The 20,969-nt window shown below is 37.5% G+C and overlaps 2 protein-coding genes across 6 annotated transcripts; one reads left to right on the top strand and one right to left on the bottom strand.

The window, feature by feature from the left end:
- Positions 1-979: 979 nt before the first annotated feature.
- LOC137741730 (trifunctional UDP-glucose 4,6-dehydratase/UDP-4-keto-6-deoxy-D-glucose 3,5-epimerase/UDP-4-keto-L-rhamnose-reductase RHM1) lies at positions 980-4,555 on the top strand. Of its 2 annotated transcripts, none has more exons than XM_068481442.2 (3): positions 980-1,300; positions 2,143-3,718; positions 3,808-4,555. In XM_068481442.2, exons 2-3 carry the CDS (start codon positions 2,156-2,158, stop codon positions 4,249-4,251), a joined length of 2,007 nt encoding a protein of 668 aa, XP_068337543.2. In that variant the 5' UTR covers positions 980-1,300; positions 2,143-2,155; the 3' UTR covers positions 4,252-4,555. The 2 variants fall into 2 exon arrangements, with proteins under 2 accessions (XP_068337543.2, XP_068337544.2); XM_068481443.2 differs by having other exon boundaries at positions 1,095-1,300; positions 2,146-3,718.
- Positions 4,556-5,624: 1,069 nt separating this feature from the next.
- On the bottom strand, positions 5,625-19,881 carry LOC137742351 (alpha,alpha-trehalose-phosphate synthase [UDP-forming] 1). Of its 4 annotated transcripts, none has more exons than XM_068482199.2 (18): positions 19,695-19,881; positions 12,591-13,017; positions 12,270-12,367; positions 11,728-12,116; positions 10,966-11,080; positions 10,701-10,802; positions 10,046-10,196; positions 9,813-9,901; positions 9,249-9,297; positions 8,977-9,077; positions 8,563-8,750; positions 8,104-8,221; positions 7,399-7,575; positions 7,199-7,321; positions 7,026-7,113; positions 6,732-6,862; positions 6,535-6,633; positions 5,625-6,258 (listed from the first exon to the last, which is right to left on the bottom strand). In XM_068482199.2, exons 2-18 carry the CDS (start codon positions 12,946-12,948, stop codon positions 5,857-5,859), a joined length of 2,778 nt encoding a protein of 925 aa, XP_068338300.2. In that variant the 5' UTR covers positions 12,949-13,017; positions 19,695-19,881; the 3' UTR covers positions 5,625-5,856. The 4 variants fall into 4 exon arrangements, with proteins under 4 accessions (XP_068338300.2, XP_088535291.1, XP_068338301.2 ...); XM_088679165.1 differs by lacking the exon at positions 19,695-19,881 and adding an exon at positions 17,102-17,366; XM_068482200.2 differs by lacking the exon at positions 19,695-19,881 and adding an exon at positions 13,644-14,087.
- Between the last annotated feature and the right edge of the window lie 1,088 nt (positions 19,882-20,969).

Below are 20,969 nucleotides of genomic sequence, written 5' to 3'. Positions count from 1 at the left end.
AACATTTTTAGAATATTAGAATGTGTGATCTTTTATGTCGGTACTTTACAACCCAGAAAATTAGAGATGATTGAATAATATATAGTATGATGATTAATTCCTGGTAAGTGCTTACGCATTACTAATTAGCTAGCATACTGTCTGACTGCCAGAATATACTCTTGTGTGAACAGCTATTACAAGAGAAAATTCGATATAAATCCAGTTTTATTAGCCACCATCAGTTATAGTCCACATTCATTTAATCAACAGTACTAATAATGTAATCTCTTCATCAAATCTTTACTTATAAGTGAGAGATTTTAAAATTGATTCGCTAATTGCGAATTGAAATCAAATTATTATACTATTCTATTGTAAGATCTACATATTATCAAATATTAAAAAAAAAAATTAATATAACCTATCCAAATGCAACCTTAATATGGTCACAAGGAATATCAACCTTATTTGTTCACCTTTAATTAGGCATTAAACTTTTTGTGCTAGCATATCCAAAAATTTCAAATATCTTTTCCATCAAAATTGGAAGGAAAGAGGCAAAATAACAATAAAATCATGTCATAGTACGTTTATGATTGAAAAAAAACTTTAGTTTTCGACAACAATTTTAACGCGTGTGCAACTGTGGTTAGTATTTTACCCGCTTTGAGATTTGAATTCTGAATTATTTCAAAATGTGGACGAAAAAAACACCAGCAAAACATGTCAAAAAATTTCAAACACCCTCATCTTGAAAATAAAACAAGTCAAACGAAAAAAAAAAAAAAAAAATCTTATCATGAAAGATTATGGTAGTTTTAAACAGCCATTTGACGCGTGAACAACTGTCAATAACAATTTACTTACATTACTCGACGGCTAATAAAACCTTAGCGTAAAATACGTGTCGAAATTTGATTGGGTGTTGTCAAGAAGTTCACCTGGTAAGACCAAAATATCCAATGATCTTGACGTCATAAAATCACAATTCTGACTTGCAAACCAAAATTTGCGCCCAGCCTGCCCCTACAAAAGAGGCGGGCCCACAAAACGTGTGCCGTTGTAATTTGCTGAACCGTCGGAGGGCATTTCGGTCATTCGGTCTCTTCCACGGGACCGTTTCTAAGATTTACGGAGGGCCTATATATACATACAGAGGCTCTGCACCTCCTTTCTTTCACAGATGAATCCTTGGCCATTTTTCTCTCTCTAATTTCTCTGCCTGAATCTCTCCCTCTCTCTTCGCTTGCCTCCTGAGGCTTCGTCTCTGAATATCTCTATCTGGGTTGGTCGATCTTGATCGAAGCTAAATCTTTAAGTAAGCTTATTACTATCTTTTCTGCATTTTTTCTTTTTTTGTTACATTTCATGTGGCCAAAGTATTGGATCATTGCTTTGGTTGTGATATTTGTGATTTGGGTACTTTTGAAACGTTAGATCTGTGATAAATATGTAGAATTTGAGTGTTGGGTTTGCTATTACGCTTTGATTTACTAACATGGCATTGCTCAATTTTGATCTGGGATCTATGAAACGAGAAATGGGTTGTCATGAATGGGGAAGAGATTCTGATGTCTGCGTGTTTAGTCCAAATGGGTTGGATGATTTGATGTGATCATTTGTTTCTGAATATGTATGATCTGAAATTTGATGTATTGGTTGTGTTAGATGTGATAGGATTTAGTGAATGTTTTTGTGATGTGTTGTGGTCTTGCTTCTGTTTGATACCGATTCGGGCATGTTTACTTGCTTGTAAGGGAAGGAAAAAACATAAAAGAAAAGTTAATCCTTAGTATATAATGAGGTGTTGGAAACTCTTTAAGATATTGATGAGTCATTTCTAAGAAATTGGCTGTATATGGTGCACTTGATTTGGCGACTTTGCGCTTTTAATCACCAAATTAGAAACTTTATATGTAATTTTGGTAGCTCTGTTTTGTTATAAACTAAGGGGATCTGTCATTTGAATTATCTATTTCCTATTGTTTACAGTGTCGTGATAATGTCGTTTTACCTAGGGTTATGGGATAAATGGAAAGTTTGCTTTACATGTTCTTCTAGCTCCATTGTTGATTTTCAGTAGTTTATGTATTTTGGTATGTATTGTTATATTGTTTTAGCTTCGGTTCTCATTGTAGTTTTCTAATGTTTGATATTTAGAAGCTTCCCCAACATGGGTTCATATACCCCCAAGAACATCCTCATAACTGGGGCTGCTGGCTTCATCGCATCTCATGTTGCCAACCGGCTCATCCGCAGTTACCCTGGCTACAAGATTGTTGTGCTTGACAAGCTTGACTATTGTTCAAATCTGAAAAACCTCCTTCCCTCCAAATCATCACCTAATTTCAAGTTTGTTAAGGGGGACATTGCCAGTGCTGACCTTGTCAACTATCTCCTGATCACTGAGTCGATTGATACCATAATGCATTTCGCTGCCCAGACCCATGTCGACAACTCCTTTGGTAACAGCCTTGAGTTCACAAAGAACAACATCTATGGCACCCATGTTCTCCTAGAAGCATGCAAAGTTACTGGACAAATCAAGAGGTTCATCCATGTCAGCACAGATGAGGTCTATGGTGAGACTGATGAAGATGCTGTTGTGGGAAACCATGAAGCATCTCAACTTCTCCCAACAAATCCATACTCCGCAACAAAAGCGGGAGCGGAAATGCTTGTTATGGCATATGGCAGATCATATGGATTGCCTGTTATAACTACCCGTGGAAACAATGTCTATGGACCAAATCAATTTCCTGAAAAATTGATTCCGAAGTTCATTCTGTTGGCCATGCAAGGGAAGCCTCTGCCCATTCACGGGGATGGTTCTAACGTGAGAAGCTATCTATATTGTGAGGATGTTGCTGAGGCTTTTGAGCTCATTCTTCACAAAGGAGAGATTGGACATGTGTACAATATTGGAACAAAGAGGGAAAGGAGAGTTATTGATGTGGCCAAAGATATATGCAGACTTTTCTCAATTGACCCGGAGACAAACATCAAGTTTGTTGAAAACAGACCTTTCAATGATCAGAGGTATTTCCTAGATGATGAGAAGCTGAAGATTTTGGGGTGGTCAGAGCGCACCCAGTGGCAAGATGGGTTGAAGAAGACTATAGAATGGTACACTCAGAATCCTGATTGGTGGGGTGATGTATCTGGGGCTCTGCTACCTCATCCTCGAATGCTGATGATGCCTGGTGGGATTGAGAGACTTTCGGAAGATTCTGAAGAGGGCAAATCTGAATCTTTTGTCTCAAGTAATCCCCGAATGTTGGTTCGACCTTCCAAAGCCAGTGGCTCTCCTCGTAAACCTCCCTATAAGTTCTTGATCTATGGTAGGACTGGTTGGATTGGGGGTGTACTTGGGAAGCTATGTGAAAAACAAGGGATTCCTTATGAATATGGAAAAGGGCGTCTAGAGGATCGCTCATCACTCTTGGCAGATATTCAGAATGTCAAGCCAACCCATGTGTTCAATGCTGCTGGTCTGACTGGTAGACCTAATGTTGATTGGTGCGAATCTCATAAAGCAGAAACAATTCGAGTCAATGTTGCTGGAACCTTGACCTTGGCAGATGTTTGCAGAGAGCATGGACTCCTGATGATGAACTATGCTACTGGGTGTATATTTGAATATGATGCTAAACATCCAGAAGGTTCGGGAATTGGGTTCAAGGAAGAGGACACACCCAATTTCCATGGTTCTTACTACTCAAAAACCAAGGCCATGGTACATTTCACTGAGAGTTCTTGGTTTTATTCTCTTTTCTTTATTCTTCCTCTTCTCAAGTCTTACGTTTGTCATTTATTTTTAATCAGGTTGAGGAGCTCTTGAAAGAATTTGACAATGTCTGCACTCTCAGAGTTCGGATGCCCATCTCATCTGACCTGAATAACCCTCGCAACTTCATTACCAAGATCTCTCGTTATAACAAAGTGGTAAACATTCCTAACAGCATGACCATCTTGGATGAGTTAATACCCATTTCTATTGAGATGGCAAAGCGGAACTTGAGGGGCATATGGAACTTCACAAACCCTGGTGTCGTAAGCCATAATGAGATCCTGGAGATGTACAAGCAATACATTGACCCAAAGTTCACATGGGCTAACTTCACACTCGAAGAGCAAGCCAAGGTCATAGTTGCAGCTCGAAGCAACAATGAAATGGATGCATCCAAGTTGAAGAAAGAGTTCCCCGAGTTGCTGCCAATCAAGGAGTCGCTGATCAAGTACGTCTTTGAACCAAACAAGAAGGTGTAAGCAAATTTCAGTTATAGAGCTCGGTAAAACCTCCACCATCCATATTAGGTGATATATGCTTAGATTACCTCAGTTTAGTTGAATCAGTATCACTCATTATTCATTTTTAGCCTTGCCATTATTTCTTGTATGCCTAGAGGGTGTTGGGTATAATTCTACTAAGTGTGCTTTCTGTGTTTTCATCGGTGTATCTTACTTTCCTTCGTGTTTCATTTTACAAAAACTTTCCACAGATTCGGTTCCCGATAGATATACTTCTGTAAACTTCTTTTACATTCTGTTCAATGAAGGTTGTGGTGTTTAATTCTTTTGTTTTCAGCTTATATAAATGTGTGTGTGTGTATACACTCGTTCATGCATTGCTTGAATTCAGCTTATATAAATGTGTGTGTGTGTGTGTGTGGGTTTAGGACAAGTGGCTTTTGCTATGTTGCTCGCATCTTCCCTCTGCCCTCCCCCTCTCTTTCTCATCTTTTCTCGCCATGTCCTCACTCTCTCCCGCTCTCCTCTCTTTCCTCTCTCCTTCACTCCTCTCTCTTACAAACCCAAACAAATTTGAGAAGCCCAAAGAAATCAGCACGGTCGTCGCTGCAAGCGTCGTTCGATTCCGTCGCCAATCCGTTCAATTTCGCCGCGAGATCTGTTCGACTCTGCCTCTGTTGTTGCTTTTGTCACGACTAACGATCTGGTGGTGGCTCAAACTCAAAGTTGCCTCGGGAACGTTAGAAAAATTGTACATCTTTGGGAACTCTGCCGTTACAAGTTGGTTCTAAGGGGCAACTGTATTCGCGAGTTCTTAACAAATTTTGATTTCTGCACTCTTGTTTTTACCTTTTGCATTCCTCTTGATTTGTACATTGATTCTTTTTTGATTTATTTAATTTAATGATTACAAAAAAAGAAAAGATTACGTAAAGCCATCTGGACTAGTGCACGACTAAAGAGCGGTGGGCTATGCTTTATCCCTCCAAGATATATGTCCCCACAAAATATATCTTTTAATGTGTAGTCTTGATTATTTTTGTTCCTCTCCGTGAATTATAGAACTATACTACTTATAGTTTGTTAGATTTAGAGGAGTAGAGAGAGATATGAAGTCCACGTGGGCCCCACCAAAAACATGTCAGAGGGCTGAATGCGACCCACTCCACTCGAGGGCTACAAGTAGCCAACCCTACTTGTTGACTAGGATAGGATATAACCTCTTGTCGACTAGGAATATAGCTTCCTCGTGAGAGACGGACTTTGCACATTTCCGAAGTAAAAATAACCTATTGCCCTTGGCTCGAGATGGCCTAAGGAGAAAAGGGGATTGCAAAATCACCCTCCAATTTTGATAGTGGAAATGACACATGCAAATAAGTGGAGACAAATGGAGCAAAAGAACTGCATATTTGAGTAAGGATAATACTTCAAGTGTGGTGTTTTTCTTCTTCCTCTTCTTCTTCCCAAGTCTTTAATTGTCACTGTGGTTTAGATGCTTTCAATACCTACTCTGTCACTCAATCTAATACTTCAATTGAAGCATTAGAAATATCTACGATGTAATAGTACTCAGAAACATATGAAGCTACACTTTCGAGAAATCCTAGAGCATTATATCTCTCAATCGGAAGATGAAACGCTTGCGGAAGATGCACTGGCCAGTTCCTTCAGAAACGAGACAACATCATCCGAGGACTGAAATAGATAGCGAGCATTTGTGCGAGTCCGCCCCACAGAGCAAGAGTAGTAGTTCTCCTTCTTCAGATCAAGTACGTTCCACGAAATCTTTTCTGGAGATGGCCATCGTGGATTCGTGGTGTTATGATTTGCATTTTTCTTCTCAGAGTTTGGTAAAAGCCGTTGCGCCTTGCTCTGAGATGATTTTGACCCGCTTTTGATTGCCGGAGCCTTCAAAGAAGATCTTCTCTCATTTGGCTTTAGTCCATCGGGTATCTTGTTTCTTGGAAGACCAATCGGCCCAGACGGAAGATCTGGGTCGAAAAAGGTGTACACATCTTCATCCTGAAATGAATATGAACAAACACTTGAATCAAATGTTCTCCATTTTCCGCAGTTGGAAGTTAGAGCATATAAACACTCTTTCCCATGCCAGAAAAATTATCATAAATCAACGAACAACGAGGGTTTCGAGTCTTTAACATGATGGTATAGCATGCAATGAAGGATTAACCTCACATTCTGAGTTTTCCTCATATCAGAAAGAAAGCTTTCAGAATATGACTCAAATAACGAGTTCAGAGACGAGACAACGCATGACTTGTGGAACAAGAAAGTTACCTTGCCAAGAAAATGTCCAATACACAGCACATAATCAATGGGGGACGTCATGGATTTACTGTGAACTATCTCTCCCAATATACGGTCAATTGCTGCACCCTGAACCGAAAGAGAATTTTCAGAAACGAAACAGTTGTTTGAAAAGTATCAGCAAAATAATTTCAACTGTTTTCACAGGCAAAGCATCATAGTCTCACCTTTGTCACACCAACTGCTCGAACCTCAACAGACCGGCTACCTTGAACAACATCAAGAGAGGCATTAGAAATCGGGCCAGTCCAGAGATGCTGCAGCATATCTCTTGCTTGAAGTCTTCCAAAATCAAAATCTGCAGTTATGATAAGGTGAAAAAGAAACAGAAAAAAGTAGGCATTAGAGTAACCAAAAGTTCACTTATTCAAAAAACTTAGTCCAAGTGAAATCGGGTTCAACAAAACCGATTTCTTTTTCTGGTTGGATGGTTTGAAAAAAAAAAAAAAAATAAGCTATACCTGCATATTTATAATTCCACACAAGGGAAGTTTCGCGTAGTTCAAAACGTGATCGCGGTGTTCTCTCTGTGAAATATTCAAAAACATGCTGAAAAAATAAAATCAGCATTATAAGGATGAAGAAACGAGGATACAACTAAACCGAATATAACTTGAATTCAAGACGCGAGCACCTTCACACTGTCAACCCATTCCATATTCAAATGTTCAGGCATTGTTGTCATCCATTCTCCCTTTGTAAGGCGTAAAAACATCCCGTTTTCAGCTGCCAACCACATATCAAGCTCCCCAAAGTTCTGTAAAAACACCTTAATTAAAAAAGGGATAAGACAAGGGTGGTAAGAGAACTTAGATGTGGAAATGGATGAATTACATCATCTAAGACATTTCTGTCACTCCCACTGAGGACGACAATAGTTGTTGTCGGATCATTGCAGAGTGCTGACAAGGTTTCTTTCAATTTGGGGTGCAGTTTAAGTTCCATTTCTTTTATTTGATCACCTCGTCTCTCGGGTGTGTCCACTGGTTCAGTCAATGTCGCGTTGAATCCCTGAGTTCCCATCACCAGAAAGATCAGATGGATGAAAGAAAATGCCAACCAGATGCTAAAACCATAAAATCTTTTAACTGTGATGCCTACACAAACTGGGCTCAGGAAGAAAATTCAGCTCTTCATGGTCTCCGAAGAATGGATAATAAAGAGTCTCACAATCGATGAGATAGCTGAATACTTCACTGTATTAAAATTGGTAAGAGACTTGATGTATTATTGGCTACTTAAAATGTCAAACACTTCAATGGAAGAAACCTTTATATGCTGCCAGCCTGCCAGTTTACTCAGCAAAGAAAGGCATGCTGCATAACCAAAACCTACAATTTGGGGAGCGAAATTTGGTGTGTACAAGTAGATCTGATTACCAATACGAAACCTGAGCATTCCATCACACTTCCTATACTTGACCAAGAATACCATGAAAATCCGCTAAAATTTGAATACCATGTAGATACCTATGATAGCAAAAGGTTTGATAGAGGTACATGAACATTACTTCTTAACTGGGACATTCCCATGACATACCAGTATGATCAATCGATTATTTGCTTGCAAATAACTTTGAATTGCGTCCTGGTTTGGAAGTGATGGTGGCACCTGTCTGGTCCGTAATTGTGCCTCTATAACAGTATCGTTCAGTTCACTGAAAAATAGTGATATGAATGTCAATTCTCAGTGCATAATTCATCTATACTACCTTTTAAAATACAAGCATGCCATTCAGGATTTTTGTAAGGGTCAATCTATTGGAAACTGCATATGCAGATATGTTTCCAATTTCAAGTCAGAAAACACATTATTGCCAAATTTTTACAGGTTTTACATTGTCCTCGAAAGCTTAAACTGTTAAGATGAGGAAAACAAAATGTATGCCACGAATCACTAAGAATCATGTTAAATTATGTTGGTTTACCATCGTTAGACGTAGCAAAGAAATAGTTTTGTGCTTAAAGAATTAAACACATGACACTCAAGCATGCATACCTTACAAACGTTTCGGCCCATTCCTGTGCAGTGTGGGTTGTCACGTGTAAAAAATTATGCTTATGTCGCTTCTCTCTTTCTTCAGAGGGCATATTCAATGCTTGAGCAATTGAATTGGCAACTTCTGTGATGTTCCACGGGTTCACTAGGATTGCTCCAGCACCTAAAGACTGTGCGGCACCAGCAAACTACAGAAGGACCAGGAAGTGTCAAAGCAGACTAAAGACCAAATATTAGGTTGTTTTTAAAGATGATTCTGTATGCTTTTTGAAATCAGATAAACTTTTCATGTATCGGATCCAAGCCATGTAACATGACAGCTATAAAAACAAAAGATAAGTTCACCAAATTGGTAGATATGAGACTTTGAGTGAAGATCAAACATAACAAAGCACGCAAATTTTTAGTTATTACCTCACTCAGAATAAGGACCCCTCTCTTTGCATCCTGGCATGCCACAAACTCATAACTGACAAGATTCATTCCGTCCCTCAGGGATGTCACAAGTGCTATATCTGGACAAATTGAAAACGAAAACAAACGGACAGAAGAAGATATTACTAGATGAAAAATTATATGTACATTTTCTCAGATACTAGCTGAAAAGTTATGTTGAGAACTTATTTGCTTGCAAAAAATGGGTCAAAAGAAACGGGGAACCAGAGCCAGAGTACGTAGAATAGTACCAGTTACAGCATATAGTGCACACAATGCATAAAAGTCAAGAGAACGATCCTGTAGACAAAAAAAGAATTGGTTAGGAAGTATTCGTTCAAATCCCCAGCAAACTTGATATATGTAAGAAAAACAACTGCTATCAATGAATCCTCTAATTTTTTTTAGTATTTATTTTATTTAGCCAACCCAATGTCTAAAACTAAAAAAATAAAATAGCGTCATCCCCCATACATGGTCTTACAACTTTGCAGAGACCTGTGTTTTTGGTAAACAGTCGCCCGGGGCTGGTCACTGCGACCCCCTTTGTGAGGGGGCACTCCTTAATAAGGTGCTACAAAACTACTACACCTTATCGCATAGTGCTAAGTAGGACACATATAATTCCACTGCAGATGAACTTTAACCAACTAATGACCCTTGTGGCATGAATCCAGCATTTTCAAATTTAAATTATGTCTCCTAATATGCCATTATCATACAGAATGTTAATAAAGACAGACCAATAACGTCATACACCGAGGCCCCTTCAATAACATGTTGCGGAATAGTTACTTAGAAAATCAAGGGCATACCAGGTGATGTATTGGGACAGCAGTCAAAGTTCCAAATCTTCCGTTTATTCGGCCAACAATTTCATGAACCTGGCTTGTAAGTTTTTGATCTGTGAAAATGCAAGATAAGTAGTTTATACATCACAATTAAGATAAAACAAAGAAATGAAACGAATATATAGATCCTAGCTTATTCTAAATGCAACTAAGAGTACAAAAAACACTTGACAAAGCATCCTAAGGAGGGGGCATACACTCTGGAACATCCGTTCTTGTTGGCACCGCAATTTGCAGCAAAACCACTTTGTCACGCCAAGTTGGGTTTTCCTCAAGAAACTTTTCAAACGCCAGTATCTTTTGAGGAATCCCTTTAATCATATCAAGGCGATCAACACCTAGCATTACCTGCAGTGTTAAAAAAGAGAGTCATAACTAGAGAAAAAAACGGCGTACATAGTAAATAAGAAATTGAAAGACTTCGTCGAAATTGTTCGTTTGAAAATTTCCCAAAAAGCTAATCGTAGGTTCTTTCCATTGGAACAATAGGGCCGTTATGCTCATTACTAAACTTGTTGAAGAGATGAAATATAACCAAGGTATATCTTTTTGATCAGAGGTTAAATTGATTTGCTTTTCCTCACTGAAGACCCTAAACAAAAAACAAAAAAAAAAGCTTCTAAGGCTTCTATTCCCGGCATCCTTTTCGAAAACGAACTCACTTGTGAAGTTCCTTGGAGTAATGATGCCAAAATAAAGAAGGTAAAAGAAATAAACTTCTGCATTTGAGTTGCAAGACTGATCGTGCTACTTTTTAAAACTACCCATGTGTTTGGCAGATTTCACTGACAGAGATGAAAGGCGGATTTGTACATGTGTCTAGGATCATTGAAACAACAAAAGAACATTTACCTTTCGCCCAGCGAACCGTTCTTTTAATTCCTTAATGTGTTTTTGGACATCAGGAACATCAAGTGCACGTATGAAGCGGTCTGAATCTATTCCAATAGGAAACTGAAATTAAAACGTAGCAAGTACAGCTAGAATTAGATTCCAATGTGCGTATATCACTCAATTTGTTAAACGCTAAACGTTGTATAAAAGGATACTAGAAACCTTAAAAGATAGAATACCAAAAAGCAAGAAAATAACAGGTGACAATTGAACAGATACAGACCGCAGCCACTCGAGTAAGCCTCCCTTGATCCTCAACTCCTTCAGGAGTGCCCTCAAGTCCAAGAATGCGGGTGCAAGCACTAACAAAGTGCCGTGCATAGTCATAAGTGTGAAAACTGAAAAAACAAGACAATAAGTCACAAAACTTTCTAGTCGCTATGCATATTAGGTTTTTGTGCATGAAATCACTTCACACAACATCTCAAAGTACCAATAGAAATTCGATGAATTTATAGTTAACTAAAGCTGTTAACACTATTCCATTCCTAGTAATTGGATACCCCATTATTGCCTCCTTGTTTTGCCAATTGAAATTGAATTATGCTTTACCGATCAGATATTCTAATGTTTTATGGTTATTAAGGATGATTGTAGCATAATTCAAAAGAGGAATGAAGGCAATGGTCAGAACACATTATTTCTACATAAATGGGGTCTTCTATTTCTGAAATTTCTATACCATGTGAAATACAATAAGCCATATCATGCCTCATGCCAGCACAAAAGAAACAGAATATCACGGCTAGACCTAAATATTATGCATCGCGGATGAAAGCCAGATAGTTTTAAGCATTTGAGGAATAGAAGATGTCATTAGTTTTTGCAACATGAAATACCTTCTCAATGATAGATGCAAAGGCAACCAAGCTTGATAGATTCAAAAGATATGCCAAATGTCTAGTAACAGCATTTCTCAATTATCATCAGCAAAGTAAACTGCAAAGAAAATTAATTACTGGTGCAGAATGTAAGGAATAATTACCCAACTAAATCAGCTGCAAGAACTGAACGGAGTAGTTCTGATCGTGAAGGCAATGTCCTATGGATTTCAGAAGAAGGAAAAGGGGTGTGGAGAAACCAACCAACTTTTATTTTACTATTGTAATCCTTCAAGCATTTTGGAAGAAACATAAGATGGTAATCATGGACCCAAACTACGTCACCCTCTTCATAGTACTCATTAACCACGTTGGCAAACATTTGATTTGCCTTCTTATATGCAGCAAACTGTGACTGGAAACTCCGGGTGGTGGCAAGTCGGTCTTCTTGTGGAAGTGCAAGGTAATGGAAAAGGGGCCACAAAATATTATTGCAATAGCCATTGTAATATTGATGAACAATCTCCTCGTCAAGAAAAACTGGGATACATCTCTGCAAGGAACAAAACAGCCATCTTAAAATTTCATGGACATTTACACCGGAAAGTGTTGTATACATAAGCAAGAGTGAAAATGAGCTGAACCTATGTCTATGAATGACAGAAAATTTCAGTTTTAAAAGAGATCCAGGTACAGAAATTTGGACCTTCTCAGCGAGAGCTCTAGTAAGTGCCTTCTGTCCAATTTCATCCGGCACATTTACCCCGGCCCAACCAATCCACCTTGCCTCAAACTCCTTTATACCTGCAGAAAAAATAAAAAACCATCCAGTACAAATTAGGTTCATCTTTGCAGTTTAATTACCAAATCATAATTAAAATGAAGGGGATATCATCACTGATGAAAATCTTGTCCCCTTTGTGAAAATGATAGACACGGGAACAGAAACTTCGATAAAGGAACAAAGATCGATGTTAAACCGGTCATCAGTATTTATTATTTAAAGAAGAGTTAAAACACCACATACCCAAAAGTGCAGTGACCAGACCCCCTGCACTCATCTCTAGAGACCATGAATCTTCGCCTCTCCTAATTGCAGACACCGGTAACCTGTTAGCCACAACCAACAGTCGTTGCCTGCTAGGCCTCCGCTCTTGCTTTTCGCATCCCTCATTAAGCGCCCTTGCAGCTGCAGCCCCTTCCAAGAATTGTTCAACATAGGCAGCTTTTGAGTTTTCATCTTCTCTTAACTGCAACTCAGGCTCAAATGATTCATTCAAGTTCAAGCCCTTGTTATTTTTCCTTAGCTCCCTTTCTCTCAAGAGCCGTTCAAGTCGATTTGGTGGGATGTGGTCCGAATTACTGTTGTACTTGTTCCCAGGCATATGCTCTCTCTAGTAGTGAACCCTCCCTTCTAACTTTATTAACACAAGTTATCCTCCGACAACTGCGTCCTACATTCCGTTTAAAGCAAACAAAGTCATCAAACCATCGCCACAGGCCAAACAAAAATCTTCGACATTTTGGATGCCAGGAGCAAAAAATCATAACGCACTCGGTCTGAATATAATAAGGACATCTCTACAACAGTACATGATAATCTTGGCACACTAATAAAAGTGACAGCAGGCTTACTGGAATATTAAATAAAAATCATGCCAAGAACATGATCCACAGTACGAAAAATGGGGTCTACCGCTATCTCGTGGTCTTTTAAAGTAGCAATTTAAAAACTCACATTCATAAAATCGACACGAAAAAGGTTAAAAGCATAAAGGCAAAAGAGTAAAAAATGGCAGTAACAGGAGAAGACAGAGAGAATAAACCCCACGGCTCTCGGCTAGTGGCGGAGTTCTCTGGTTTTCTCAGCCAAAAAGTTATGAACGTCATACAGACGAAACAACAACAGACACCGAAATACGAAAAAATAACTGAGAAAGCAATATCATATACTGTTTCGATTAGCATGCCTAATCCTGCCCAGAGAATTCAGAACCAGCACAAACAAAACAAGAGACAAATAAATAATAAATGATAAATATTAAAACTAACAATTCTTGAATTCTCTCTAGAAACCCACCTCTCCCCTTGAGTTTGAATAAAATATGCCTTTGGAGATGGATGTCAACTAAAACACTGTCACTGGATTTGAGAGGGAGAGAGAGAGAGAGAGAGGGGAAGAGAGAGATGGTAATCTCCAAAATCTGAAAACGTAGTGAGAGAAAAAACGAAGGAGCAACAATATCCTCATGTAAGCGTTATAAGGTACTGAAATCCTTACAGCCATGCAGGAGATACCAATCATTATGTTGTAAACAGAAAAATTTATACCCAAACCGGGCAGAAACAGAAATACTTTGCTTAGTGGTTTATACAAATCTGCTATATTAGCAACTAATTAATTGAAAATCTAAAAGTTTTTATTTCATTTTTTCTTTGGGAGTGAAATATGAAGATAATTTCTGCCGCTTACATAATTCTACATTTTTTTTTTAAATAAAAACATTTATGTGCGTATATACTGGAAAGAAATATCTTCTCACTCGATATTTATCTCATCCGGAACAAAAGTTTGATAACAGTTTGTTGCTAAAGACCAACCAAAAACAACTGGAACCCACTTCATTGCATGTCGTTTTTGTTACGTCATTTTTTTTTTGTGGTTCAGACATGTGAACCGAAGACGCTCTGATTAGAAAATGCGATTATGAGACAGAGCCTTAAGATAAAAGGAGTGGAGGAAAACCTAGAAAGACAGGAAAAAAACTTTAAGAAATTAAAGACATGGAGTATTTGAAGTGGAAGACTTAACGCAAAACCGAACATAATGCCGTTATAAGATTCATACAGCCTACACCATTCAGTAAGATAAGCATTGTTGTTGTTTTTTTATTTTCTTTTTGTCAGACCAGTTTTCACGTTAACACGTGTTCTTGTTCAACAAATAAAAAAAACACGTGCTTGTTTTTTCTATCGTTTTATTTTAAACTTAACAAATTAAATTAGCAAAAGCACACAACACGCATCTTAAGAATAAACAATATAAGGTCCATCCAATTTAATCTCAAACAAATTTGGTACTTTGGATCAAATAAAAACCCGATATAATCTCATGTTTTAAAAATATAAAAATTTAATTCTCCTATTTTTTTATTAATTAATTGTTTTGTCCTAAAAAACTTCAAGAATTTTGGGATTCTATCTACATATTACCTAAGAATTTTTAATTTCAAAACATTTACCAAATGTGTAAATGGAATCTACAAGTCAAATGTTGAGTAAAGAAGGTAGGTAGCATCCTATGCATAGCAGTGTAACAGCTAACCTATTTAGATTCAATAGTTTTTTTAGCTCGTCTCGTCTCAGTTAACTAACTAATAATCCATCGATGATTGTTAACCTACTTTATTAGTAAGACAACAACAAACACTGACAAGAGTGACAAAGCACATCAACCAAATTGTTGCTATATGGTAGCGACATAACCAACACCCTAGGATACTGGAAGACGCACATTTGGGCTTTACAAAATGTTAGGGCTGTCGCATGTTGAAGGGTTGCTGGCCGATGATTTATGCAAATTAAGTACATAGCTAAATGTATCACGTCCTAGAATCTTGGACAACAAATATTTGACCTTCATAAAACGCATAGTTGGTTTCTAATTGTAATCTCTGCAAAATACATCACTACAAAGTTGCTATAGGGACATGACCCGCATCATAGAATAGTGGACGACACACTTTTGGGCTTCAAAAATGTGTACAGTCAATCATGCGTGGACTCGTGGCTGATTTCTAGCCGGTGATACGGGCAAACCACATCACTAAATTATTACTATAGTAACATGACTCACATCCTAAAATACTGAATGACATACATTTTGGCAAGGAATGTTTGGAGTGGTCGTTCGCAGTCAAGAAACGTGACTTAATAAGAAAGGAAAACAAAATTATTTCTAATATAAGGATTCCTTCAATATTTTCTAGCAATTTTGATCCTATATATCTATAAATTGACTTCGATTTTCAAAGATTTATAGGGAAAATAGTACTATATACTTAATCGAAAATCTTACGAGATTTGCTATATTTACCGTAACACTTGTGAAAATGGGCGTTTCTATCTATTTTCTTCTTATAAGGAAAGATCAAGGCGAGCACCATCTGACTAGTTTCTATCTATTTTCTTCAAGAAGCAATAGTTTTTTGTCTCTGATAAGGACAAACAGCAGACAAACATTGACGAAAACAAGAATTTTGACTGAAGTGTCAACTGCTAATTGATGGAATTTCCATCACTACAATGTGGTCACAACACACTCCATCTGATTAGGTTGTTTGACATGTCGGTAACACAGCTTGCTCTCCACGCATTAAGTTCAAATTATTCTGCCTACACAGGAAGCAATTTCGAGTTCGCAAATGATTTCTTCACATCATTTTTCTATTTTATACACCCGGTTTAAAATTGTTTTTAACTTTTTTTTATAAGACGAGAAATAAACAAGAGTGTACAGTAAAAAAAACAGTGTGTGAAAATCATTTTCTTCTAATAAATTAGTAAAGTAAAGAAGCTAGAACATGCAAACACGTTATTCATTCATTTGGTTCTTAGATTATAAAACCAAAAAGGACATGGCTGCGCATAAAGTTGAGGGACAGAATCATTGAGGACCAAAGAATAAAACACTAATTAAGCACACATTTAGGAATGAAGATCCTCTTTGGATCCTCTTTGTGAAGATTCTGTGAATTCTTTAATCGTATCCATTCATCGTACATCATGCAGTTAGAAATCATTTAAAATTTTTTATTTAGATTGAACACAAATAGTACATGAAGAAAACTAGCTACACGATTTACGATGAACGGATACGATTAAAGAATCACCTGGATCCTCATAAAGTGGATCCGAAGAGGATCCTCATTCCACATTTAGGTCGAAATTCTTAGCAGGGCATCATTTCATCCACAGACAAGTCGAACATTGACTAAACACGATGAAATATAACGCAGCGACAATGCTTACGACCACAAGTTTTATTTACTAAACCAAGAAGAAGCATCAGACACTTTCGTATTCAAGTATAATGATCTGTTAAGCATTTTAATTAGGACTAATTAAGCACCAACAATTACAAGGTGACAATTCTTCTTTTCCTCTAGCTTTGGAGTCCCTACTAGCAGGGACCAAATGTCCGAAAGCTGGACCGGAAACACCATAATCAGGCCAAGTCTAGAGGCAAAAACTATATCAAGACGGCACTCGGATAAGAAGAAACACTTAATTAGTTTCTATAATCACTTCCTAATCAAGAATCGATCGTTTACAATCTGCAATTAATCTAGGTAAAAGTAAGGACCTCTCTATCGTTCGGAAGGGACTATTGGACCTTAAACAACCAGAAAAACTTGAACATTCCAACAATGGTTGCAAGAGAAACAAATTTCTGATTTATCCAGCAATCAAAGTGGCATATAAAATAAGGTAATTAAACATGAACACAAAAACACAGAGGAAAAAGAAAACGCTAACCTTCATTGACTTGTTGGAAAAGGAGAAAAAAAACCTTTTGTCATGGAACAAATTACGGCACAGAACTTTTTAAGTATCTTCTTCTCAGAGTATCTTTTGACTGATGATAAAGATTTTCTGGTCCTCTCCTCTCTGGCTTTTTTCTTATGGAAAAGCAAAAGAAAAAGGAAAAGGGGGTGACAAACAACCACAAACATGTGACTAAATGGAAGGAAGCGGCCAATGAATTGTGCATGCAGCGCTCAGTGTGTTGTTTTCTTCTCTGCTACAGCAAGCCAAGTGGAAAACAACTTATATGACACACAGTTGACGTCCTGTGATAACAAAATGAGAACATGCAAACAAAAACTTACACATAAAATAAGTACATGTGGACGCCATTGTGACGGTGTGTACCGTTTGATATAAGTCATGCATTCTCCAAGTGGAATTGGTAATATTGCTTTGCTTTGCTTTGATGTGCTCAGATCAGATAAGGGGAGGGATTCTTTTACTTTCTATGGTGCAAAGCTCTTGAAACACTCACCTAGTCAGAGAATATGCAGAGCTAAACTTAAATTTGTCACACATGCAAACATAAAGCTTTGGCACACAGAGTTGTGTGGCCCCCGGTTTGATGCGATATCCTGAATTTTGGACCAAATTAACCATCCAATTTCATCCAGTCTAAGCAAGCAAGTTCTCTTGGGTTTGGACAGTAAAAAGGGCACACATCATGGGGCAATTTTAGTAGAATCACATCAAGGGCTGTTAAAAAATTGAAATTCTAATGTGCCGTGGGGTTGAAAACAAACAAAACTTTTTATTGTCAAGTTGCTTAGAGAAGTCTGTCTCTTATGTACTTAAATTCGAAATCTTCATCCCTACCTTAAATTGATTACAGTGTGACAAATAACAAAAATGATACTGCATTTCAAACAGCAAAAAGAAATGGGGAAATAACTCATCGAAATTTGAACAGGAAACATTTCAGATTAATCTGAAGGTTAGAATTCTTGTAACATAAGAAACTTGACCTTGTGAAAACTACCACTAGCTGGAAACCTGAAGCTTCCTATACCCTAATCTTTTTGTGAATTACAATTTCATCCTACGTGTATTCCAGTGGACAAATCAAGTTCAATAGTTTTGTAACCTGACCAAGCAATCCAAAAACATAAAACTAATGAGTGATTAGAATAGCTAAAGGCTAAAGCTAATGAAGTTAGTAAAAACCTAATCAATCACTTGAAGAAAGTCTAACGAAATTTAAAAGTATTAGATAAATAAAAGTTTAGATATGAAAAAAAAAATAGAGGGTAAATTACACTTTCATACCTTAGGTTTGGGATCTATTTCAATTCCTTACAACATTTTCAAAACATTTCACTTTCATACCTTAAGTATTATTTTATTTCAAAATAATACCTTTGTTACATTTTCCATTTATCGATCTGTTAAATGCTGACGTGGCTGCCACATATATGCCACGTGGCTGCCAAATGTTTGCAATGTGGCAAATAAAATAATTTTATAATTTTTCTTTAAAAACCTGAATTTTCTCAAAAAAAAAAAAAAAAAAAAAAAAAATGGAACCCAGTATCCCCCCACCAGCGACCCACATCCCTATCCCTAACCCAAAACCCAAAAAACCTGCTGCAGCAGCAAGAAGAAGAAGAATGAAAAAAAAAAAAAAAAAAAAAAACCTGCAGCAGCATCAGCAGGAAGAAGAAGAAGAAGGAAAAAAAAAAACCCCCAACCCAGTTCGTCCCCCTCTCCCGCGACCCACCTCCCTTCCCCCCCAGGCACCGCGCGACCTTCCCCCCTTCCCCGCCCCTCTCAGGTCAGGATCTCGTGATTTTTAGTATGGGTGGGTTTTGAAAATACTCTAAGTTTGAGATGATTTTTGGACTGGTTTTGTGGTAGATCCACCTAATCTCGGGTGGAATTTTTGTGGGTGATGGGGGATGGGAGAAAGGGGTGGCTCGAGTGGGATGAACTGGGACTTTTTTTTTTTCTTCTTCTTCTTCTTCTTCTTCTTCTTCTTGCAGGTTTTTGGGTTCTGGGTTAGGGTCTCCGGGGGGGGGGGGCACTGATTTCAATTTTTTTTTTCTTTTTTTGAGAAAATTTAGATTTTTTTTTTTAAATTTGATTTGCCATGTGACATATATGTAGTAGTCATATTAGCATTTAACAGATCAATAGATGGAAAATATAACAGAAGTATTATTTTAAAATAAAATAGTGATGTTGAAAGAAATTGAAATAGACCCCAAACCTAAGGTATGAAAGTGTAATTTATCAAAAAAAAAAAAAAGTGTAGTAAAAGCGAGTTTTGCTAAACTTGAGGATAGTAAGTAAAACTAACCCACGTTTACTGACAAACAAAACGAAATTGCTCCTAAAATTATTACATTGCCTAAAAAGATTCGCAATAAACTGAAATAAATATATATTATGATTTCTTGAAACGCTTAATCCTGACTTAACTCGCAAGAATCAGTACAACTACGACAGCAATCCGATTCGATGAACAGTCCGAGATTCAATGCAGTTGCCAACACTCAATCAAGCAAAACGAAAGACAGTTTGCATTCAGAAAGAAAGAGCTAACCGATTCGTTCGAAAATCGACTCGAGCTTCCAACGAGCACTGAGAGCTCCTCCGTCGTCCGATTGCGAGAGAGAGAGAGAGAGATAGATGGAATGTGTTGTGGAGAAGTGAGAGAGGGGCAATGTAGTAGGAGGAAATATCTGGGAAGAAATGCGAGCGACAGAGAGGAGAGAGAGTAATTGGGAGACAGTGGTATCGTCGTCAGAAAGACTTTTATGGCGGGAGAGAGAGAGGGGGAGAGAGAGAGAGAGAGAGAGAGAGGAGGGGCTACCAATCATTTGGAGGGAATTTGTTCCCCTTTTGTTTATTTTTGAATCCTTTTTTTCTTTCTGGATAAAGAGAAGAAATAAAAAAAATAAAAAAAAGATTATATTCACACAACCCAAATTACTTTTTCCATATAATATTTTTCTATCAAGTGTTAGTAGTGTAGAAAATATTAAAAAATAAAAAACTTGTGAGAGAAGTAATTTGGGGTATGTGAATATAATCTCTCAAGAAGAAAAGAAGCGATGTTGTTTTATTTTGTGGAATTGGATTATGACAATGCATGACCAAAATCTATAGCAAGAAAAAGTAAACTTTTTCAATGATTTTGCAATACAGAATGCATCTCATTGACATAATCTTCGAATTGATAAGGCAAAAAAAAAAAAACTTATTTCTAGCATACCCGGGAAATTGTGAATTTTGGCAATATAAACTTGATTTCGTACTAGATTGGATTTAAGGGTGCAAGTTGAATAAAAAAATGTTAATTTTGATTTAAAATTTTATAACTACGGGTGGTGGTGGTTCAAGATTCAAACTCTCTGGATTTTAGTGTTAAATGTCCAAGTATTTTAGATGGAAAATAGAACTTGGCTTCTTTGTCCTAAAATCGCATGCAATCTCGTATTAGAATTCTATATTCCTCCTTGTGTTGTCGTCGTCCATGTCCGAGGTAGCTACCCACAAACCATGAAACCACCATGATAGATCGTACAACCGCTAAACACGCCCAACCCACCCACATATTCACTCTCGGTCTTTCTTGTCTGTTGGCCGCCAACGGTTCGAAGAAACTAGAACCCGAGCACCTCGGATCGGCCACGGGTAAAGGCCCAATCCGCGCGGCACGAAGTGATGCTCACCTCGATTTAGACGTTTGCTAGGGGGGTTTATTCACATAAAAATAATAATAATAATAAATAAATAAATAAAAACAGCTATAATAGTAGAACTTCAAAAGCATGTGTCAAAAAATTTTCATTTAGGTCTAATTGTAGATTTTGGT

The sequence above is a fragment of the Pyrus communis genome, chromosome 11 (genome assembly GCF_041283825.1).
Source record: "Pyrus communis isolate YQ-2024b chromosome 11, ASM4128382v1, whole genome shotgun sequence".
Classification (NCBI taxonomy): Eukaryota; Viridiplantae; Streptophyta; class Magnoliopsida; order Rosales; family Rosaceae; genus Pyrus; species Pyrus communis.
Note: the sequence above shows the minus strand (reverse complement) of the source record. Positions and strands in the feature narration are given on the sequence as shown.